General features: G+C 47.6%; 1 protein-coding gene across 8 annotated transcripts in view; it reads right to left on the bottom strand.

The window, feature by feature from the left end:
• Nucleotides 1–20831, bottom strand: part of TTLL11 (tubulin tyrosine ligase like 11) — a 261701-nt gene that overhangs the window by 56461 nt on the left and 184409 nt on the right. For 5 of the 8 annotated variants that reach the window (XM_067040798.1, XM_067040800.1, XM_067040797.1 and 2 more), the window contains one exon: nt 3848–4099. The exons of 1 other annotated variant lie outside the window; for it this stretch is intronic. In XM_067040798.1, coding sequence (XP_066896899.1) covers nt 3848–4099 — 252 coding nt within the window. Of the gene's footprint in view, nt 1–3847; nt 4100–13342; nt 13410–20831 lie in introns of those variants that run through there. 2 more of the 8 variants (XM_067040802.1, XM_067040801.1) reach the window with 2 other exon arrangements.

Raw genomic sequence — 20831 nt, 5'->3', positions numbered from 1 at the left:
AATGACAGAGGGGGAGGCAGGGTCCCTGACACTTCCATTCCAGAACATTCTAAGAGAATGACACCCCACAGCTACCCATTATGAAGCATATTAGTATCTCCTTATGGGAAAAGGGAGTGGAAGGGGGAAAAAAAGGAAAAAGAGAAAACCGTTCTCTAATTTAGAAGGAGACCAGGATTAGAAACCATAAAGGACATGAGTGGGGATCTCCAAGCGGAATGGCCCAGCCTGAAGCAAACACTCGAGGTGTGGAGAAGCTGCCTCCATTTTCTAGAAATAAACCCCGGTTTTGGCAAACCGTTTAATCTTCAGGCTGCGGAAATGGAAAATGCAGCATGTGCCAGTTGATGTCAAATTCTGATGTAGGATACGTTCAGAAAACGGGTTCTTAGTGAATTACATAGAAATCCTCCCAAATTAAGAATCCGATGGAAGGAAAATAACGAAAATGCATTTCCCTCGAGAAAGCTGTCAAACTGAAGAAGCAGATAATTTCTATTTCTCAGAGAAAGAGATGTCTCCACACCTCGGCAATTATTATGAATTAAAAAAAAAAGAGAGAGAGAAAAGAGGTGCTTAATTCATGGTAATACGTGCTACTGTTATATGCCTCCTGAGGAAATGACACGACAAGCTGGTTAGATAGAGTTAAATCTAGATGAGAGGCTGACAGTTCATTATTTCTCATTTCTTGGTGGAAAAGAAAAATAGAATATGGCCAGACTGGCATTAGCATAATTCACTCCTAAAACTGCTGATCTATGCAGCACATTATGAGAGATGGTCACTGAAAATAAATTCAATCGGAATGTTTATTATTTTGTTCCCTCCAGTTCTCTTCAAGGAACTTGGAGAGAAAGAGTGGGTAGGACAGACGAAAGTCAAGTTCAACTTCTGCCGTTTGCGTGGGAGCTCAGAAGGGAGGGTCTCTAGCCAGCAAATATGTCTCTGGCACAGTGCCCCAGAGAAGAGCACTTGGTTTGATTTCACATATGGCATAAATATTATTAATTCATAATGAAGCGAAATTTAAACTGAAGTGGAAAGCAGAGAGAGAATAGTTGTTAGCAAGAGAAAACGCATGCTGTTAAATTTAGCTGGCAAGACGGAACACATTCAGATATAAATGTGAAAGCAGAGAAGATCATCTTTTAGAACAAAGTTGCTGTTGGGATGTCTTGGTACAATTTAAAAGGAGAAATCTTTTAACAGTTGTGCAATGTTTTCTCCATTTCTTCCTGCATCCTTAATTACTCAGGACACTTGCTGGGTGGGTACGGGGGGGAGGGGAGAGGGGCTCACAGTCTGGGTCCTTCAGATCCGGCTGCCTCTTCCCTCCCTGAAGACACTGTCACTTGTCACGGTCACCATCGCTCCCACTAACAGTACTCAGCCACAGGTTGGGAATGACGGCTGCAGGACCTAATAGTCGCTAACTCACAAAGATGGGTTTTTCATGCAAACACTCTGAATTATAGAGAACAAAGGGGTGGAAAAATCATAAGGCCTCTCACACAGAGACAGATTTGTAGCAATATTTTTGACATCATCCAGTTTCAGCCTGAGTGCATTTTAAGAATCTTCTTTGCTAGAACCAGTCTCAATTCTTTTCAGGAATTTTCTTTTCAAGATTGTATATGAACATACCAGTCCTCTTAATATGTACCTCAGCCTCTCACACCAGAGGTAACAACACTCCGGTGGACTCTATGGGCCGCCATGCTTTGATTGAACCCAGAATTATTTTCTGAATCGCCAACATTCAGTATATACATGCATTGATATTTTACATAAAAATCAATATTTCTAGCTTCTCTTGAAAAATCAAAAGCTTCGGTAATACTAGCCCGGCAACACCCTTTCTTTTTGCCACAGCCCCGCCCGCCTCATCCTTCTAGACCCCACCCACTGGCTTGTTTATCCTTCCTGCCTGCACCCTTCCCCCACCCCATCCTCAGGCAAAAGAGATTGTGATTCTTGTGATATGTAATTTTTTTTTTCTCAAATCTCTCCCTCTCTCTTACATTTTAGTAGAATTGTATTAGGAGTTAAAAGGAAGCATCTAACCAACGTCTTTTGCTCTTCCTTCCTTCTTCCTTTTTCCTGCCTGGAACTTGACCACAATGGCTGGATTTTGAGCAGCCATCTTATGACCACAAGGCAACCCTGAAGCTTGAAGCACATGCTCAGGGTGGGTAAGCACAAAGACAGAAACTGGGGAGTTGATCACATTGTGGAGTCATTAACCAGCCCTAGAAGCCTCACTGCCAAACTTCCTGTTATATGAGAAAAAGATTAATTTTACTCTTTAAACCATTTATAGATGGGTATCTATTCCTACAAGTCAAATGCAATTCTTAAATGAGTCAGAGGGTATCACGTTAGGTAGTCTTCTCAGGGAAATAACATGTACCTGTTGACTTTCTTGAAAATTCCCTCTGCCTCGTGGAAATCATAACAAATGTCTCCCATTTCACAAACAGCTCCCGTAAACTAGGCAGTGGGCCAGATCCTTTATGATGTATTATGTCCCAACCTCATAACAATCCTGCAAGGTGGGAGAGATTATTCCTATTTTACAGATGAGGGAAGTGAGACTCAGAGAAGATAAGGAATTTGCCCAAAGCCACACAGCTGTTAAGTAATGTGCTTGGCTCCGAAGCCAAACCCCAAAGCTTGTGCTCTTTCCATGGGGTTTTCTTTTCCCCTGAAACTAACACAAAGCCCCTCTCAAAATCACGGTGCAAACATGACTTCAGGTTTACTGAGATGGCAAAAATTCCTGCTGATACTTCTTCATGCCGTCCTATCAGGAGTATCAGAGCACTCGAGTTAGAATTTATAAAAAATTCATTTATGAATTTTATAAATTTATGATTTATGTGATAAAATCTGTCATAGGCAGAAAAGCATATGACAAATGGTTTCCAGTTCAAGACTTCTAATTATTTGCTTTCATGAAAAAAACTATGAACCCCTAGGGTGACTTTGTGTTGCCAGATAGAAATATTAAAACCAATGATGGGAAAAACAATAGCAACAAGGGATGCTGGCAGGTAGTTCCTCTGAGGTGTATAACATACAATCCTTGGGTATTGATAGCTTCATCTCCATTTTAGAGGGCCACCGACGTTCAGAGACTGTCCTTAACTTACCCAAGGTCACACAGCTAGTAAGTGCTCCTGTACTGCCCCAAAGTATCCCAGAGGGCAGAGGCGAGTTAATGAAAAATCTCAGGAGATTAAGTGGCAATGGCTTATTTTATAGGCTGTGGCAAAACCACAATTCCTTTGTCTCATGTTTTATCTTTAAAATTCATGCAAATTTTGCCTTATACTCTATAATATAACCACATTATTTTTATATTAGAACAAATGTATTAAATTATTTATCAACTGAATTATTTCACTTTTCTCTCCTGAAATGGACACTTTGGCAGATATGGCTTGTTTCTCTGCTGTGGCTTCAGAAAAGCTCAGCACGCAGCCACGTACCACTGGGAGAACATCATCCCAGTTTTAGAAGCACGGGGTCTGTCTGAGTCCAAGGGGCAATTATTCATGTATGAATAAGGACCTAGCTCCAGGTGGCGCAGAATTGTTTTCTAACCACAGGCATAATGTTGTGAACACTGTCACATCCATAACATTCATTAATTCCTTCAACAAACAAGAGGCTACCGTGTGCCAGGCCCGCTGCCAGCTGCTGGGCCAATCCAACCCCAAGTGGGGCCGTGATCTGGCATCACAGGCTCTCCCAGGCGCAGTCAGAGAGACGGGACCAGCCAGACGTGGGGCTGGTCTCCACCCTGCCGGAATCCTGAGCCAGAGGAGGTGGTCTCACTGACCTTATGAACGTCCGAAAGCCTGTTGGTCCCAACTTCATTGTCCCCTTGATACCCAGGAACCGGATAAACAGGTTTGCCATCCTGTCCACCAGGCGCAGGTAGTTGAACTGCTTTGCATACTTGGGGAACACCTGCTTGAGGCAGATGGAGGGCAGATGGCCTTCGGGACTGGCGCCGCCTGCCAAGGCACTGGCCACATCACCCTCCGAAGGCTCTTCCTTTGAGGCTAACGGCTTCCCAAGCTGCTGAGACCTGCAGCACACAAGGAGTTAACGACAGAACCGACATTTAGAGCGGGCTTTACAGCACACAGACTGCTTTCCCTTGCAAATTCTCCTCTCCTTTAGACTTATAGCAACCTGCAGGGGGGGGGGTGTATTATTACTATTCTCAATGTACAAACCAGAGAACTGACCCCAAAGAAGTGACATGCCCAAGCTCACACGGCTAGGGCATGGCAAAGCCAGAACTTGAACCCAGGACAGAGCCGGGACTAGAGACTTACACTTCCTCCGTTCTACCATCCTGGCTTCCCAATAGGGACAATTTCCTTTTCTGTACTCATGACTGAAGAGAATACTCTATTATGAAGCAGTCTGGGTTTGATTTCAAACTCCTACTTATGGGTAGTAATTGAATAATTAAGAAATATAAAAATCTCATTGAGGGCTGGCAAGAAGCCACAGACAGTTCAATGAACAATGTGCAAAGATACAGCGGTTACCCAATTCTAGGAATAGGCACGATTGGATTTTCTGGCTTAACTATTTTCTTATTTGGAACTCGTACCAAAAAAAATGATTGTACTGTTGTGATTCCTTAGTCTGGATATTTTATTCTGAAATTATCCCGCTACTTGAGAAAGTCCACAGCCACTAACTCTCAGATGTGCACCTCCAGCTGGAATGTTCTTCTCACTTCCAGACACACAGATCCAGCTATCACCTGTTCACCCTCCAGGATGACCCGCAGGTACCTCACACTGACACGACCATTTTTCCCTCACCCCAAATCCACATGCCCTGTCTCCTCGAATGTCACCACCATCTGTCAGTGACCCAAGCAGGAAACATCTGAATAAACGCCAACCCCTCCTCTCCCTCTGTCTCCACAGCATCCTTAGTGCTTCCTGGAACCCGCTCCACTCTCCCCCTGCCCTGGCCTGGCCTGCTCTCTCCTGGACTCTAAGAATGGAGTCTCCTGCCTCCGGCATTTCCCATCCACAGCCCCATCCTCCACACGGCACCTGAGGTGCCCTTTTAAAGCAGACCTGGCTGGGATGCTCACTTCTTACAGTTCTTTGTGGTTCCTGAGTGCCTACGTGATAAAGTCCATACTCCTCCCTCTGGCACGCAAGGCCCTTCCTCTCCCGTTGCGGAGCACAGGCTCCGGACGCGCAGGCACAGCGGCCGTGGCTCACGGGCCCAGCCGCTCCACGGCACGTGGGATCTTCCCGGACCGGGGCACGAACCCGCGTCCCCTGCGTCGGCTGGCGGACTCTCAACCACTGCGCCACCAGGGAAGCCCTGCCCTCCTTATTTCTTGTCATTGCCTTAGACACACTGTACCCGTCAAGGCCTTGACCTCTGCTGCCGCCCCAGTCATGGCCTGGCCTGGACATAGAGACCCGTGCCTGCTGGCCGCCCAGCCCCCTTCTACACTCAGTGCCTGTCTCTGCACCTGCAGCTCACCTTGCTTTCCTGTCTCTCGTCCTGCCCATAGTGGATGAGGGGCCAGGCGTAACCCTTTCCACCTGTGTGTCCATTCCAGGGACAGAACCCTTGTAATAGGGAACAACCCATCTGACTCCACATTGACTCTGTTACTTTTACTTTAACCTTTGTGTTCTCTTGCTTTTGCTACAAGTTAATCACTAAAGGGATGTTGCCTGCAAGCCTAAATGATACATAATGGCTGTCTCTGGGTACCCTGCCTCCCATGTGAGGAGTGTTGAGGTAAAATACCTTTGTTTAGCTCACAGGAAACCTCCTGACTAGGCCCACCTGTGAATGGCTGCGGGAAGGAATAAATTAACACATCCCCTCTGGAGTCTGACGTAACCAGGACTTTACCCCCTCCCCTTTTAGTATAAAGGAAGCCTGAATTCTAACTCCAGGAAGATGGTTCTTTGGGACGCTAGTCCACCATCTCCTCAGTCTGCTGATTTTCTGAATAAAGGCGCTATTCCTTGTCCCAACAACTTGCCTCTCTATTTATTGTCCTGTCACGCGGCGAGCAGTACAAGCTTGGACTTGGTAACACCCTGAACGTGGTGTGAACGGCCAATAAGTACTGCCCAGCTGGCTAAGAGATCCAGGAAAAGAAGAGCCACATCCCATGGTGCTGAGCTCAATACCAAGGCCATTTTCTGCTCTTTTCTTTTCTTTATTAAATGGCCTCGTCCCCAGAGCTCCCCACTTCCAAGCACACCATCAGTCACCAAGCTGGGCTGTCTTGGTATCTTCCTACCTGCCTGCCTCAGCCTTTGAAGACTTTCCCAGCCCTGGCTGCCTGGCACATTTCTGTTCCACTTTCAGAAACAGCTCAGCTGTTCCCTTGACCATGCTGAAGACTGTCTTTCATGTCCCACTCCTGCCCCACCCCTCTCATCAAGTGTGCTGCATTTGTATACACGCCTATCCCTCTCACTGTTTTGTGAGCCCATTGAAGGCAAGGACCACATCTTATTCAACTCGATTTCTATAGGACCCGGCACGGATTAGGTTCTTCGGAAATGTCTCATTGAATTTGTTGAATTGGGAAAGTTTGCTTTTAACAGCAAGGTAAGCTTCAAATAAAACATTAAGGTTATGATGCTTTGTACCCACCCCATAAGCTCGTTTAAATGGGAAAGAGGTTCTTCGAGACAAACACCATACTTGCCGGCCCTGCCAAAATGGTCTTTTCTTTATGCTGGTCCAAGGAGCCAGCCTCCAAGAGAGAGAAACCCCCTTGTGTGAATAAAAGGTCCTGTAAGTTCTGTTCATGGTTCCTTCTAAGTGGATCTCAAAGCGAGGACAGGCAGAACCAGAGAAGCGCAAAGGAAAACCTCTTCCAAAGTTCAACAATGTGGATGGTTCTGGGGAAACAAATGCTCCCTCCTACAAAGAGGAGGGACCTTATTCCTCCGGAGAAGCACCGCATTCCCAGGGGGGAGTGGGATGGAGTGGGTGCAACTTCCCTTCAGCTAAACTGGTTTTATCATCACCTCCTTGAATTTAAGACTGTAAATAAAAGTCAGGTGGTTACACTTCAGGTGAAATAAAATGTTTTCACATTAAGGTTATAGGAAGAAAGATGAGAAAAAAAGCAGCACTGTTACTGGAAATTGGCTCTTAAACTCCTGGATAGTGGCAATCACTAACTTTAAAAGCACTCATTAAGTTTCTGTTAAAGGAAAGATTTGGAAATATACAGTTTGAATACACTCCATGACAAAGAAAAAGGCTGAGAACTCTTCAATCAACAGAACCGTCCCACTTTCATGATCTCATTTGCTCTTCACAAAACATGTGCAGTACACTGTTATTTTTATACCCCTCTTCCAGATGGAGACACCGAGGCGCAACAAGGTGAAGCAGCTCTTTGCCCTGGCTGAGCTGGAATTACACGTCAGTTCTCCTAACAGGCCTGTTTCCATCTTGCTGCCCCATTGTTCTAAAGCACATCATGGTTCACATTGGGGGTTACCAAATCCAAAGGACTGTTTTTTTATTTTAAATAGTTTTTAAAAAATTATAATAGTAATTCATGGCCTTTGTAAGCATTTTGAGAACTGTATAAAGGAATCAGAATCATTTGTAATCCCACAATTCAGGGATAAACACTACTCCTGTTTTGTTTTTTTATCTATGTTTATAAGTTAGGATCACATCATGGGTAGTTTAAATCCTTTTTTCTTACACTTTACATTATATCGTAAGTGTCTTCCCGTGGCGTTAAGTATGTTTTCACGAGCACAATCTCGCATGGACATATAACATCCCATATGATGCCTGAACCATAATTTCATTGGCCATTCCCTGTCAGTCAGATATTGTCTACCTGGCTCGTCTTTGACTAAATAGAGTCTGGGAGCCAGTCCCCTAAGCAACGTGCCCCCTCCCAGAAACATAACATGTTAACAGCTAGCAGCAGCCTTGGAGATCATTCTGTCCAACGATGCCGTCTATTTTCTTTTATTGTGGTCTAATGTACGTAACGTAAAAGTCACCATTTGAACCATTTTAAAGCATGCAATGCACAATGTTGTGTAACCACCACCTCTATCTAGTTCCTAACCTTTTCATAATGATGTCATTTTAGAGAAGAAATGACTCCCAGGTAGATAGGACATTAGCACCTGTGGGGCATCTGGCTGGCAGATCATCCAAGGGTGTGGCCGTAGCTTGGGTTACCTGATGAGGGGGACCTCACCGCCTCCCGGGCACCTCTCAGGCTGGGAAGGTTTTCTGGATGGCACATCAGAGGCTGTTCTCCCTCCGGTGTCCATAGCCCACATCCCAACCCACCCTCAGAGCCTCACAGGATGGGTTTGTCTTCTCTTCTCCGTGACAGCCTCTCACATTTCTTACCAGATGACTACCATTCCCCTTCCTTCCTGAATCCCGATTAATAACCTCAGGATGAAAAGGGCCCTCAAAGCCACAGATATTTTCATGGACTCAAAACCACAAATTCAGGCAGAAGTGGTTTTATTCAACTGGAAGAAGGCAGTAAAGATATAGCTGATATATAAGAGGACATAAAACAAGGAGAAATGGTTATTCTTCTAGAGATAATTCCAATTATCACACCGAGATCCAAGTTATCACAAATACTGTAAAATCCTGTTTTTACTTAATAGCATTTTAATGGAAAAGTCAGACTTATGAAATAGAAGTGACTGGTAAAGAAAATATAAATCAAGCTTACTTGGGGTCCTTTGGGGTATTTTTTAAAAAATTGAATTTGGTGTGTCCTTGATTCATTAAAATAAGGGAAAGAATCCTGGAATGTTTTATCTATTATTGTCTTTCAAACAAAATGGAATTTTGTTTTATTAAAACTCTTGTGAAAAACCACCTACCACTATTTTGCCTGGAAAGCCTACTGTTAAAAATCACTACTATCTATCAGGGACCCATTCTGTGTCAAGCAGCTTACTACCTATATATGATCTCACTGGTTTCTCAAAACAATTCTACAAGGTAGGTAGAAACTAGTCCCACTTTGCAAATTAGGAACCTGAGGCCCAGAGAACCTTAATACTTGCCCAATGTCACAAATCAATGGTGGCATCAGAATTTGTACTCCAGACTGTCTCACTACACACCCCAGGCTTAGCTCACTATGTAGCTCTTGTGCTAATTTTTTTTTTTTTTTTTTTTTTTTTTTCTTCTTCCGTACGCAGACCTCTCACTGCTGTGGCCTCTCCCGTTGCGGAGCACAGGCTCCGGATGCGCAGTCTCAGCGGCCATGGCTCACGGGCCCAGCCGCTCCGCGGCACGTGGGATCTTCCCGGACCGGGGCACGAACCCGTGTCCCCTGCATCGGCAGGCGGACTCTCAACCACTGCGCGCCCAGGGAAGCCCTCTTGTGCTAATTTGATTTAAATCAAAGCAAAGACTTTTCTTCTGATGTACAAACTATATATGTATATATTCTTGGGAGTTAACAAAATGGGAAGGTAGATACAGCAAGTTCCAGTTTCAGAGAAGGTGCTTGAATTCTCTCAGACAAATAATTACCATTTTTAGTGAAGCGTCCCTTCAATGATTTATTCGTTCATGACCCATTTCTCAAGCACTTACCTGTCCCAGGGGCCTGGGCTACACAGGTGAGGTAGACACAGACCCAGCTACCCAGAAGCACGTGACCCGGTGGGGGACAGACTAGACCCATCCACAAACAATGACTGAGCCAGGTGGGCGTGGCCCGGCGAGCATCCGGAGACGCGACCTGGAGCGTATGGAAGTAGGTCGGCTTGCTGGGTCTTAGTCGTGTACACGAAGGGGAGCAGGTAGGAACGTGACCAGGAAGCCAGCTTGGGTCTGGGTCTTATAGGATCTTGAGTGTCAGACAGGGAGCTTGGATGTGGCAGTGTAGGAGGTGCAACTTTGTGGTAGATCTGGGGGAAAGGAGGGGCAAAATCAGAAGTTCAGAGAAGATGAATGAATCCGCCAGCAGTGTGTATCCTGAATCGAGCGGGGAGTGGACGGTGTTAGGAAGCTATTAGAACACTCAAGCTCAGGGATTCTGAAAGCGTGGTCCCTGGTCCAGCAGCATCAGCCTTGCCTGAGTCCTTGTTAGAGAAGCACACTCTTGGCCCGACCCCAGACCCGTGGTCTCAGAAGCTCTGCCTTAGCGAGCCCTGCGGGGGATCCTGAGGCGGGCTGAAGTCCAAGAATCACTGGTCTAGGTGAAAGAAGATGGATCTGGCAACTGCTTGATCACGGGGGATAGAAAGGGAGCGAAGGCCCTGGATCATGTTCCCGGGCAATCCTGTGGCTTCACAGGAGAGCCTGGTGAGCAGCAGGACGGCCCCGGCCAGTGGAGGGAGGTAGGCAGGCTTCTTTCCCCACCGTTTGGCCAAGACATGTCCCCACCTCAGCCCCTTGGGGGTTTCAGAGGCACATTGGCATTCCGGAAGAAACAGCCAACAATGCACCAAAGAAGTCCCTTAAATTAGCCCAGCGGCTAATATAAAAAGAGCCGGAGGATGAAGTCATTAAAAATAAACATAGCTACCATGTAGCCCGGCTCTGTCATCTGATAAATCTCTTCCATCACAGGGGCCCCACTTGCTGGATGGCAACGCTATACTGTTTGAAGAGAAGGCGATAGACGGGTGAGACATGTGTTTCCAAAGTGATGAAGAAAGGGATTTAATGAGGGGTCTGGCTGATGCTCTAGTACCTGTGAGACCTAGATCCATGCCGGGTCTATTCCCACTGGCTCCCCTTCGTGCAGTTGTTCCTATGAATGCTCACCTGGCCGCTTCCACCTCCCTCAATCACTTTCCTCCATAGCACAGTGTCACATCAACAACAAAACACAATGGCGATGATATTGATTATGTGCCAGGAACTGCCATCTTAAAACATTTAGTCTTGATAAAACCCTACAAAGCAGGCATTACCATTATTCCCATTTTACAGATGTGGAAACCAAGGCACAAAGATACAAACTAATGGGTTGTAGACCCAGGATAGAGAGCCAGGCAGGCAGGTGCCAGTGTCCTTGTTTCTAACCACTGCACTATGGCTTCTTGCATACATGAGGAGTTATCGGGCATCAAATATCGGAGAGTCAGGTCGGTTACTCGTAACATCTCATTTGACCCTGGCAATGATCCTTATGAATTAGGTGTAATAAGTGGCTCCATTTTGCTGCTGAGAAATGAGCTTCAGAGAGGTTAAGCTACTTTCCAAAGGTCACTCAGCTATTAAATGGCTGAGTGAGGATCTGAACAAGGATCTGCTTGAATTCAAAGTCCAGGCCCTTTCCACTCCATCATGTTACAACTCAGTGTAGTTACGAAACTTCTCTGAACTCATTTTTTCCTCCCTTTCAATGGGAGAGAAGTCTCAGCTTACTAGGGAGAGCGGTTGGGAGGGCACTTAGTCTAAGCCCAGCACAAAACTGTTGCATTCTTTAGGATCAAAAACATAGCCTATGTGTAGAGCATCCAGATGATTCTGCTGGGTCGGGGGGGAGTTGTAACTGACCTCAGTGTGACAATCATTGCATATCTGGACGGGGCTGTTCCATTTCGACTGCCCAACAAATCAATCTCTGTTTTACAGTTTCAGGCCCACATGATCACTGATGCACTATGTGTCGCATGTGTGGGAATTAACAGAGGCCCCCCAGTGGCAACAGCAGCAGACTAGGTCTCTGCCCCCTCCTGGGATGGATTTCCGGAGCCACCAGGCTGGGTATGCCGCACGAGCATCTACCCATCGGGCCAGGCAAAGAATTAACACAAGAACAAACATACAGGGGCTTCCCTGGTGGCGCAGTGGTTGAGAGTCCGCCTGCCGATGCAGGGGACATGGGTTCGTGCCCTGGTCTGGGAAGATCCCATGTGCAGGGGAGCGGCTGGGCCCGTGAGCTGTGGCCGCTGAGCCTGCGCGTCCAGAGCCTGTGCTCCGCAAAGGGAGAGGCCACGGCAGTGACAGGTCTGCGTACCGCAAAAAAAAATAGAAAAAAAAAAAAAAAGAACAAACATACAGACCTAGTCTAATGCCCCCTTTCCCACAGACCCAGAACTCAGACCATTTCCGGCTGGAAGTGCCTTTAGGGGTCATCTGGCCCAGCCCTCTCATTTTCCAGATGAACGAACTGACAGCTCAGTTTACAAAGACCTCCCAAAGGGATTCTTTTCCAACAGGGCTCTCTCTGCTCTGCCCCTCTGCCCAGAGTGAGTATCTTCGCCCTGGTCCCTCTTGCCTTCTTTGTCTCTGGGCCCCGGCAGTAAGAGACAGTGAAATGTACTGTCACTCCGGCCGGGGAGGGTGGGAGGAGATGCTGCCAGACAGCTCCTCCCCACAGGCGCCGGCCTGGGGAACCCGGGTGTGGGCTCTGGGGGTATGCGGGAGTCCCCGCTGGAATCCCAGCTCTGTATTCTTGAGCTGGGTGACCTCAGGCAAGTCATATAACCTCAAAGCTTCCGTATCCTCTCACATAAAATGGGAATAATAATGGTACCTAAACTATAGGACTGATGTAATTACAGAGGAAATGGATACGTGGTGCTTAGAACGGTGCCCCAGTTCCTGCGAGCCACTTTGGTTATAATCACCAGCATCTTTATCTCCCATGTGTCATCATCTCGAGGGGCTCACTGTCTTGTTCCCAGCTTCAGTGGGAGAGATCGGCATACACCTCTGGGAGCTCAGGAGAATACAAGGTTTCTTTTTTTTTTTTTTTTTTTGCGGTACACGGGCCTCTCCCATTGTGGAGCACAGGCTCCGGACGCGCATGCTCAGTGGCCATGGCTCACGGGCCCGGCCGCTCCGTGGCACGTGGGATCTTCCCGGACTGGGGCACGAACCCGTGTCCCCTGCATCGGCAGGCAGACTCTCAACCACTGCGCCACCAGGGAAGCCCTACAGGGTTTCTTTAACCACTTTTTGGCATTCTGCCCCACCCCCACCCCACGTGACTAGACACTGTACTGTTCTCTTGCCCCTTTGACTGCGTGTAGGCCGCCTGGGGAACCTCACGGCAGGCCGCCTGGGGTCAGACTGCACCTACCCTCTTGTCCGAACCTAAATAAATCCCCTAAATAAGTGAGTCTCATTTTCTCGGGCCTCGCTGGATAACTGACCCTTATCTGATACTCTGGTTCTCTGCTGAGGATTACTGTCACAGAATCATGCACAGAGAGTGATATTTGCTGCGCCCCACATAAAGCAAAAGTTAAACAGAGGAGTAGAAAGGGCCCTAGCGATCATCTCGTCTCATTTTCCTTTTGAAATCATATTGGGAAGTCAAAGCAAAGTCACTTGCCTGAGGGGAGGCATCAAGTGAAAGATGGTAGCAAAGGCAGGCCCAGTTCTGACTTCCTGTTCAGAACCTTGAAAAAAGAAAGAAAGAAAGAAAAAAAAAAAAACGACACCACTATTGAGCTAAAACACCAGAGTGGCCAAAATTCTGATTCTGAATGAGCAGCTTCAGACGTATCCGACCGCGCTGGCCGGCGTGGAGGAGAAAGCTTTTTGCCCGAAGGGCTGCAGAGGCCCTGTTTAAACCCACTAAGTAGCTGGCTGCTGTCTTTCTGTGGATGACTGGGCTCGTGCTTAGCTTTCCGCTGGATCCTGGAGGAATGGTTTTCAAATGACAAGCCTGGCCTGCACGGGCTGCCCGAGGCCCGCTGGACAGGGCCTCACCCTCGGCCAGAGAGCTCGGGGCCCAGCGGGTCTGGTCGCTGCCTGCTTTGCATGCCTTGTTGTCGACATTCCACATTCCTCCCTCTTTTTTATAAATGTTCTTTCCCAAAGCATCCACTTGAAAAACACTCGTCCTTCAAATCTGAGATCCTGTATCACCTTTTTCAAAAAGCTTCCCATAGCTTCTAGAGTTAAATTAACCATGCTTTTCTATATAACATTCCAGGATTTGTATGTCGTCATCATTGCCATCACCATTATTTTTTCTTCAGAGTCATGGTCACAATTATACCTATATGGTTATTTGTATTTGTGCAATTGTCTGTTTGATGCCTGTTTCTCTCACTGGACTGGAAGCCTGGAAGGGTGACACCTCTCTTGCTTGTTTATGACTATAACCCCTACACACTTCCTGGCACTGTTCAGAATAATTGGTAGTGAATATATAGTCATCGTTTCAGTGAGGTCCTATGTCCATTCTATCAATTAGACACAATGATTGAATCCAGTTGACCTCTGAGGATGCTGAAGCTTTGAGAAGTTAAGTCAGCTGCCTAAGTGATGAGACTGGGACTGGAATCCAGTGGCCTAACTCCAGAGGTCACATTTTTAACCCCTACACTGCCACAGCCCTCCTTCTGGTTGCCAGAATGAAGCTTTCTTCCACTTTTTCTCTCCCAGTTACTGGGAATAGACTGTCTACACTTGGGGAGAACAAAGATTTCCTAGTAGCGACAGCAAGGCACTGCCTGTGTGACGGTTGTAATTACTGGTTGTATTAGCCTCTGTTTTACCACCTCCAAAATTAGCAGAAAAGGCCAACTTGAGCTTGCGTTGTATAGTTCTGCTAATGAAGGGATCCTTTTAATTACACACTCAGAGCCTATCTGCAACAAAAAGCGTTTTAATGCTTAAACACAGTTCTGCACCAAAGTATAGGGCTGCATGAATCCAGACAATAAGTGGGGAAACCCATGCAGAGAAGTCATCCTTTGCCTAGACTGTAATTCTTTTTGGCATTCAATTTCATCCAAACCCCAGTTCCTTTTCTATGGTAATCCTAATTCCCTTTTGTATACTGTGCACCCAGTGAACCCTTATTCAGGGATTCAGTAGGCATATCCTGGTCAAATATACTCCTTCCTCCAGATTTCGGATGAAATCTGCTTGCTTCGTGAATTTCACTTGTCACTGATTGGCAGGGCGGCAGCTGGCCAATCCCCGCTGCATGGGTGTTGAATGCAAAACAATTCCCACTCCACTCTGTCCCGGGGGCTTGTGGCATTTGCACCCGACTTTGCAAGGTGTGTCATTCTGCATGAGATTTTCACCAATGTGAGTGAGGACACATGAGGCTGATCCCCCAGGCCTCTCTCAGGCCAGGCTGCCTGACTTTGAATTTGCAGTGGGTCAGGGAAAGGGAGTAATTCTTTTTTTTTTTTTTTTTTTTTTTTTGTGGTATGCGAGCCTCTCACTGTTGTGGCCTCTCCCGTTGCGGAGCACAGGCTCCGGACGCGCAGGCTCAGCGGCCATGGCTCACGGGCCCAGCCGCTCCGCGGCACGTGGGATCCTCCCGGACCGGGGCACGAACCCGTGTCCCCTGCATCGGCAGGCGGATTCTCAACCACTGCACCACCAGGGAAGCCCAGGAGTAATTCTTATTGAGCCTCCTCTGGGCTAGGAGCTCTCCCGTGTACTGATTATCCTGCGTAAGCCACATTGAGACCTTAAGGTGGAGATACTAACATATATCCCAGAGCCGTGCTTGGGTTGGAATCCTTGCCCTGTCCATAACTAGCTGATGACCTTGGGAAAGTGTCTTAATCTGCTCGTGCCTTGGTGTCTTCATCTGTATAATGGGGACGATAATTCTACCTACATCATAGCACTGTTGTGACGATTAAATGGGCTAAAATATGTAGAGCACTTAGAACTGTACCCAGCATGCCGTAAGCACTCAAGAAGTGATAGCTCTTGTTGTCCATCAGACGAAGCTGAGCTCAGGTAAAATAAAGTACGTACTCAAGGTCACACACCCCCTACACGGTGATCTGGGTCTGTCTGACTCACAAGAGTTCGTTTTTTCCAGGCTTCCAGCATGAGGTTGGCCAGTGCCCGGGGTGGGTGGGCGGGGGTTCTCTGCTGGCCCTCCGCTAGGAGACTGTAATCACAGCCCTCCCCAGGCGGGGCACGACCTAGAGAAAGTCACTCTGTGCTGATCCCCTCCTGGCCTCAGGGTGAGTGGCTGGCTTCTGTTTTTGCTGCCCCGAACACACTGCTCTCTCAAAGGTTACCACCGACCCCCTCGTTGCCACGGACCTCCTTGATCTTCCCCTAATTCGGCTTCTTCATAGCATCAGATGCAGTCAGCCACCCTCTTTCTGAAACTCTCATTCTATGCCCCTGCATTCTCCTGGTGTTTTTCCATCCTCTGCTTTTCTTCCTCTGAGGACCCTTCGTGGTCGACGGTCTGCTGAGCCTCTGCCCTTGACCCGCGTCCTGCCCTACACAGTATCCCTGGGCGATCTCAGTTACACGTGGAGATGCTTCAGGAGCGCGTGGAGGCCCCTGTGCCTGGATGCTTGTGTTCCACTCACCCATTCTCACTGATAGCCAGGCCCAAATCCTGCTCATCCTGCAAAGCTCACTTCAAATGCCAGCTGGCCCTGAGCCTTCCCTGATCCCTCCTACCCAAAATACTCTCTTCTGGATTTCCCACAGCACTTCATTTGCACCTCTCTTGTGAAATGTGTCATCTTCTGAACTTATATTATGGCTATTTAAGTCTGCGCCTTCTTTCTTCCAGAGACCGTGAGTCTGCCAAAGATAGAATCCATGTTTGTTCCCGTTATAGTACTCTACATCTAATAGGTGATGCAAAAAACAGACAGACAAAAGACACACTGATAAATGACTGTGTAAGAACGGTATTCTTTAAGACAAATAACATGAAGAATTTGCTGTAATTTTGCCTGGAGACAAGAAAATGGGCAGGGTGACCTCTGGGTGTCATTTTCAGCTTAAGGTTCTCTAAAGCCATTTTTAGGGTAATAATACAATAATAATTTATGGTAATAAGAATAACAGTCAGGACTTCCCTGGTGGCACAGTGGTTAAGAATCTGCCTGCCGATGCAGGGGACATGGGTTTGAGCCCTGGTCTGGGAAGATCCCACATGCCGTGGAGCAACTAACCCCGTGTGCCAGAACTACTGAGCCTGTGCTCTACAGCCCGCGAGCCACAACTACTGAGCCCACATGCCACAACTACAGAAAGAAAGAAGGAAGGAAGGAAGAAAGGAAGGGAGGGAGGAAGGAAGGAACGATGGAAGGAAGAATATTTGGTAATTTTTTTAAAAAAGAATAATAGTTGTCCTGGTTCCACTCCTTACTAAGGGTATGGCTTTGGGAAAATGGCTCTATCGCTTAGCCTCCATTTCTGTTCTGTAAAATGGAGATGGACAATAGAAGCCCGATCGCAGGGGTATGGAGGGATTCAACAGGAGGACATAAAACAAGGGGCTAGCATCCTGGCCAGAGCTTAGTAAGAGAGATAGCAATGGTAACGGTTATCATTCATTCAACGTGTATTTATCGAACACCCCCCTCAAAAATCATGCACATGGGGTCAGAGCAAGCCCAGCCTCCTCCAAGAAGATTTAACTGCCTCCTCCAACCCACAACACTTTTTTCCTCCAAGAACTTTGGTCCTAACAAAATTAGATTTTACAAAATGTGGCTAACAAATTGGGCATGCGTATTAGAAATCAGGTCCAGAGAGAAAGTCTAACTTTTTTCCTTATGCAACCTGAATTTCCCTAACATAGAGTTGTTGTCAAAATCCATTAAAGTATTTAATTTATCTTGGCATTGCCTAATTCCCCAAGCAGGCATCCAGACAGTTTACAGTGGCGTTTCTCACTGAAGTATTAAACGTTTCGTTATCGTGGTACGTTTTTTAGATGATGTCTCCCGGATGGCTCTAGAGACTCCGGAGAGATCGTGTACGTTCAAGTACAAGGTTAAGGCGGGGCGGCAGGATGGCAAGAGTTGTAGGGACTATGCAGCAAGCAGGTCTGGTTTGAGCTCCAACGCGGTCCCTTGCCAGCTGAGTGACCTTGGGGAAGGTACTTAACCTCTCTGAGCATCAGTTTCCTCATTTGCAAAACGTGACAATAACACCAACGCACAGGCTTGTAGTGAGCGCTAAGTGTAATACCGAATACAAAGAAGCTCGTAGAATGCCAGACAAATCACTGGTCCTCGATACAAGGCAGTGGAAAAATTCCAGCGATTTGGAGACGCGCAGACTGGGGTCTAGAGGCCACGGTGCCCACCCACCGCCCCTCCCCGAGGAGCAGGGTGCTTATCGTGTCATAACGGCCAGAACCACTGCGTCCTGATGCTTTCTCCGTTCACAGTGGTCTCTCCAGATGCCCATTCAAATAAATTAATCTCCCCATTTGACCACCTCACCCAGTGGGAATGAAAGGTTTCCACGCCAACGGGAAGGTGGTGGGGCACCCCTTCCCCAAGAAAGAAAACAAAAGAGTCTGTCACTTAGTTTCCCTGAAACTAAGAGCTGAAGTCAGAGCTGGCCTCTTCCTTGGTCGTCATGGCAACGTTGAGTGACCGACCCCCCGTCCGTCCTGCAATCACACAAGCGGGAGGGCCAGGGGGACTCGTGGGCGCTGGCGCCCAGGGATGAGGGTGGTGCAGCAGAAGGTCTCCACAAGGCTCGTGAGAGAAGTGCTCTGCTTGTTCTTCCAAAAGACAAAAACCGTGGGGAAAGGTTCCACCCCTCGCCAGGGAATGGAGAAATTCCAGTTTTTATTATATGGTTCATTTGGTGACCTTGAATAGAGTCCACCATCAAGGCCACTTCAAAGCTGGTGAACGAGCAGTTACTACTTCCTCAGCCACAACCCAGAGGTAGGAAGGGTGCCCTCGTGCCTCTCCTGTCGTGCTCAGGATCTGGGGAGACGTGGCTGAGGCCCACACCTGGTGCCCCTTGCTACCGTTTGATGCACAGTCTCTGCAGCAATTTCCCATGCATGATCTAATGCAACGTGAGTAACAGCTTGGGGAGAAAAAAGCGGCGCCCACTTTGCCGGCAGGAAAATGGAGCGCTGTGACCACGAACCAATGCGTGTGAACACAACGTTCATTTTCCCTTTCCTGGTTTGCCCTCTGCCCTCGACCCCCTCCCCCGCGCCGGCAAAAGGCTTAATCTCTGACAGCACTTGAACTTCCCAAACATGTTCAGTTCTTTCCTCCACTCGTAAGCTCTGTGTAGCTTTTAAAGGTCACCTTCTAAGTCCAACGCCTGCCAATCAGATCTACCCAGATATCCCCCTGGCCTCCAAGCTCAAGACAATTTATTCCCTGTCCATCTCCCACCTCCCCACCCCCAAACCAGCTTCTTGCTGTTTCCACGTTGTTATTGGCGACTTCATGCTCCCAGTGAACCAAGCTCAAAACCCTAAAGTCAGCTATGGCTTCCTCCTCTTCCTCACCCTGGTTTCTGGGGACCTGAACAGAAGCCCCCCTCCACACACTGTTCTTTTTCCATTCAGAGGCTCTGATTCAAATATTTGGAGGGGTCCTACAGGGGGAAGCATGGAGTGCGGTGGTTACTGGCAGAGGCTATAGGATCAGGGTCCTGGGATCTTGCTGATCTCCCCCTCTCATTTGATCCTCTCATTGGATCCCCCACCGCAGCAATCTTTTGAGGTCCTTGTTATTCTTAATATGATTCCCATTTTCCGCATGGCACACTTTCCGTATGAAACACAAGAGTGGTCACATAATTTGCCCAAGGTCACCCAGATCAGCTAGACTCATTCGTAACCAACACGCAAAGCCTCTTCCCACCCAGATGTAGATTTCTTAAGCGCAGGGGCCTGTCTCATAGCGTCTGGGTGGTGAAGACCTGACCTAGGGTCCCCTCAGAGCCAGCCAGCAGGGTCTACTCCCCAACGCGACCCTTTCTCGCTGTGTGGCCTTCAGGAAACAACCAGATAATAGCTAGAGGTCTATAGCGAATGGTGGCCCTAAGCCCCTCGAATCTGTTAATGTGATCCTGTTTGGAAAAGGGTTTTTGCAGATGTAATCAAGTTAAGAATCTCAAGATTATCCTGGGGACTTCCCTGGTGGCACAGTGGTTGAGAATCCACCTGCCAATGCAGGGGACACGGGTTCGTGCCCCAGTCCGGGAAGATCCCACATGCTGGGGAGCAACTAAGCCTGTGCGCCACAACTACTGAGCCCTCGCGCCACAACTACTGAAGCCCGTGCGCCCTAGAAGCCCGCGCACCACAACGAAGAGTAGCCCCCCGCTCGCCGCAACTAGAGAAAGCCCGTGCACAGCAACGAAGACCCAACACAGACAAAAATAAATAAATAAATAAATAAATAAATAAATATATATACACACACACATATATAAAGATTATCCTGGATTTAGAGTAGGCCCTAAATCTAGTGGCAGGTATCCTCAGAAGAGAAAGTCAGAGGGAGTTCTGACACAGACACACACACAGAAGACGCTATGTGAAGACAAAGGCAGAGAGCTTGGAGTGATGCTGCCACAAGCCAAGAAACACCACCAAAACCCGGAAAGAGCAAGAAAAGATTCCTAAAGCCTTAGGAGGGAGCACAGCCGTGCTGGCACCTTGGGATTGTAGACTTCTGGCCTCCAGAACTGTGAGAGAGTAGATTTCTGTTGTTTTAAGCCACTACGTGTGTGGTAACTTGTTACAGCAGCCCTAGGAAACCAAGACAAGATCTCAGTTTCCTCATCTCTGAAATGGGTAACCTCAGAGAGTTACTGCAAAGTAATGTACCTGAAAGCAATTACCATAGTGCCTGGTTCATAGTAGGCCCTCAATAAATGTTAGTTGGACCGAATGACATATTCTGAGTCATTATGTTGGAAACTTCTCCCCAGGTCACACCTGGCTGGCTGCCTCTGTCTACAATAATATCAAGCATGTAAAATGTTTAACTTCAGAAACCAAGAGCCAGAAAGAGGAGCCACGGGGAGCCTCTCCTCTGGCCCAGCTGTGAGGGATGGACAGGAGGATGTCTGTGCCCTTGTGAGGCCAGTAA

The sequence above is a fragment of the Kogia breviceps genome, chromosome 8 (assembly GCF_026419965.1).
Source record: "Kogia breviceps isolate mKogBre1 chromosome 8, mKogBre1 haplotype 1, whole genome shotgun sequence".
NCBI lineage: Eukaryota > Metazoa > Chordata > Mammalia > Artiodactyla > Physeteridae > Kogia > Kogia breviceps.
Note: the sequence above shows the minus strand (reverse complement) of the source record. Positions and strands in the feature narration are given on the sequence as shown.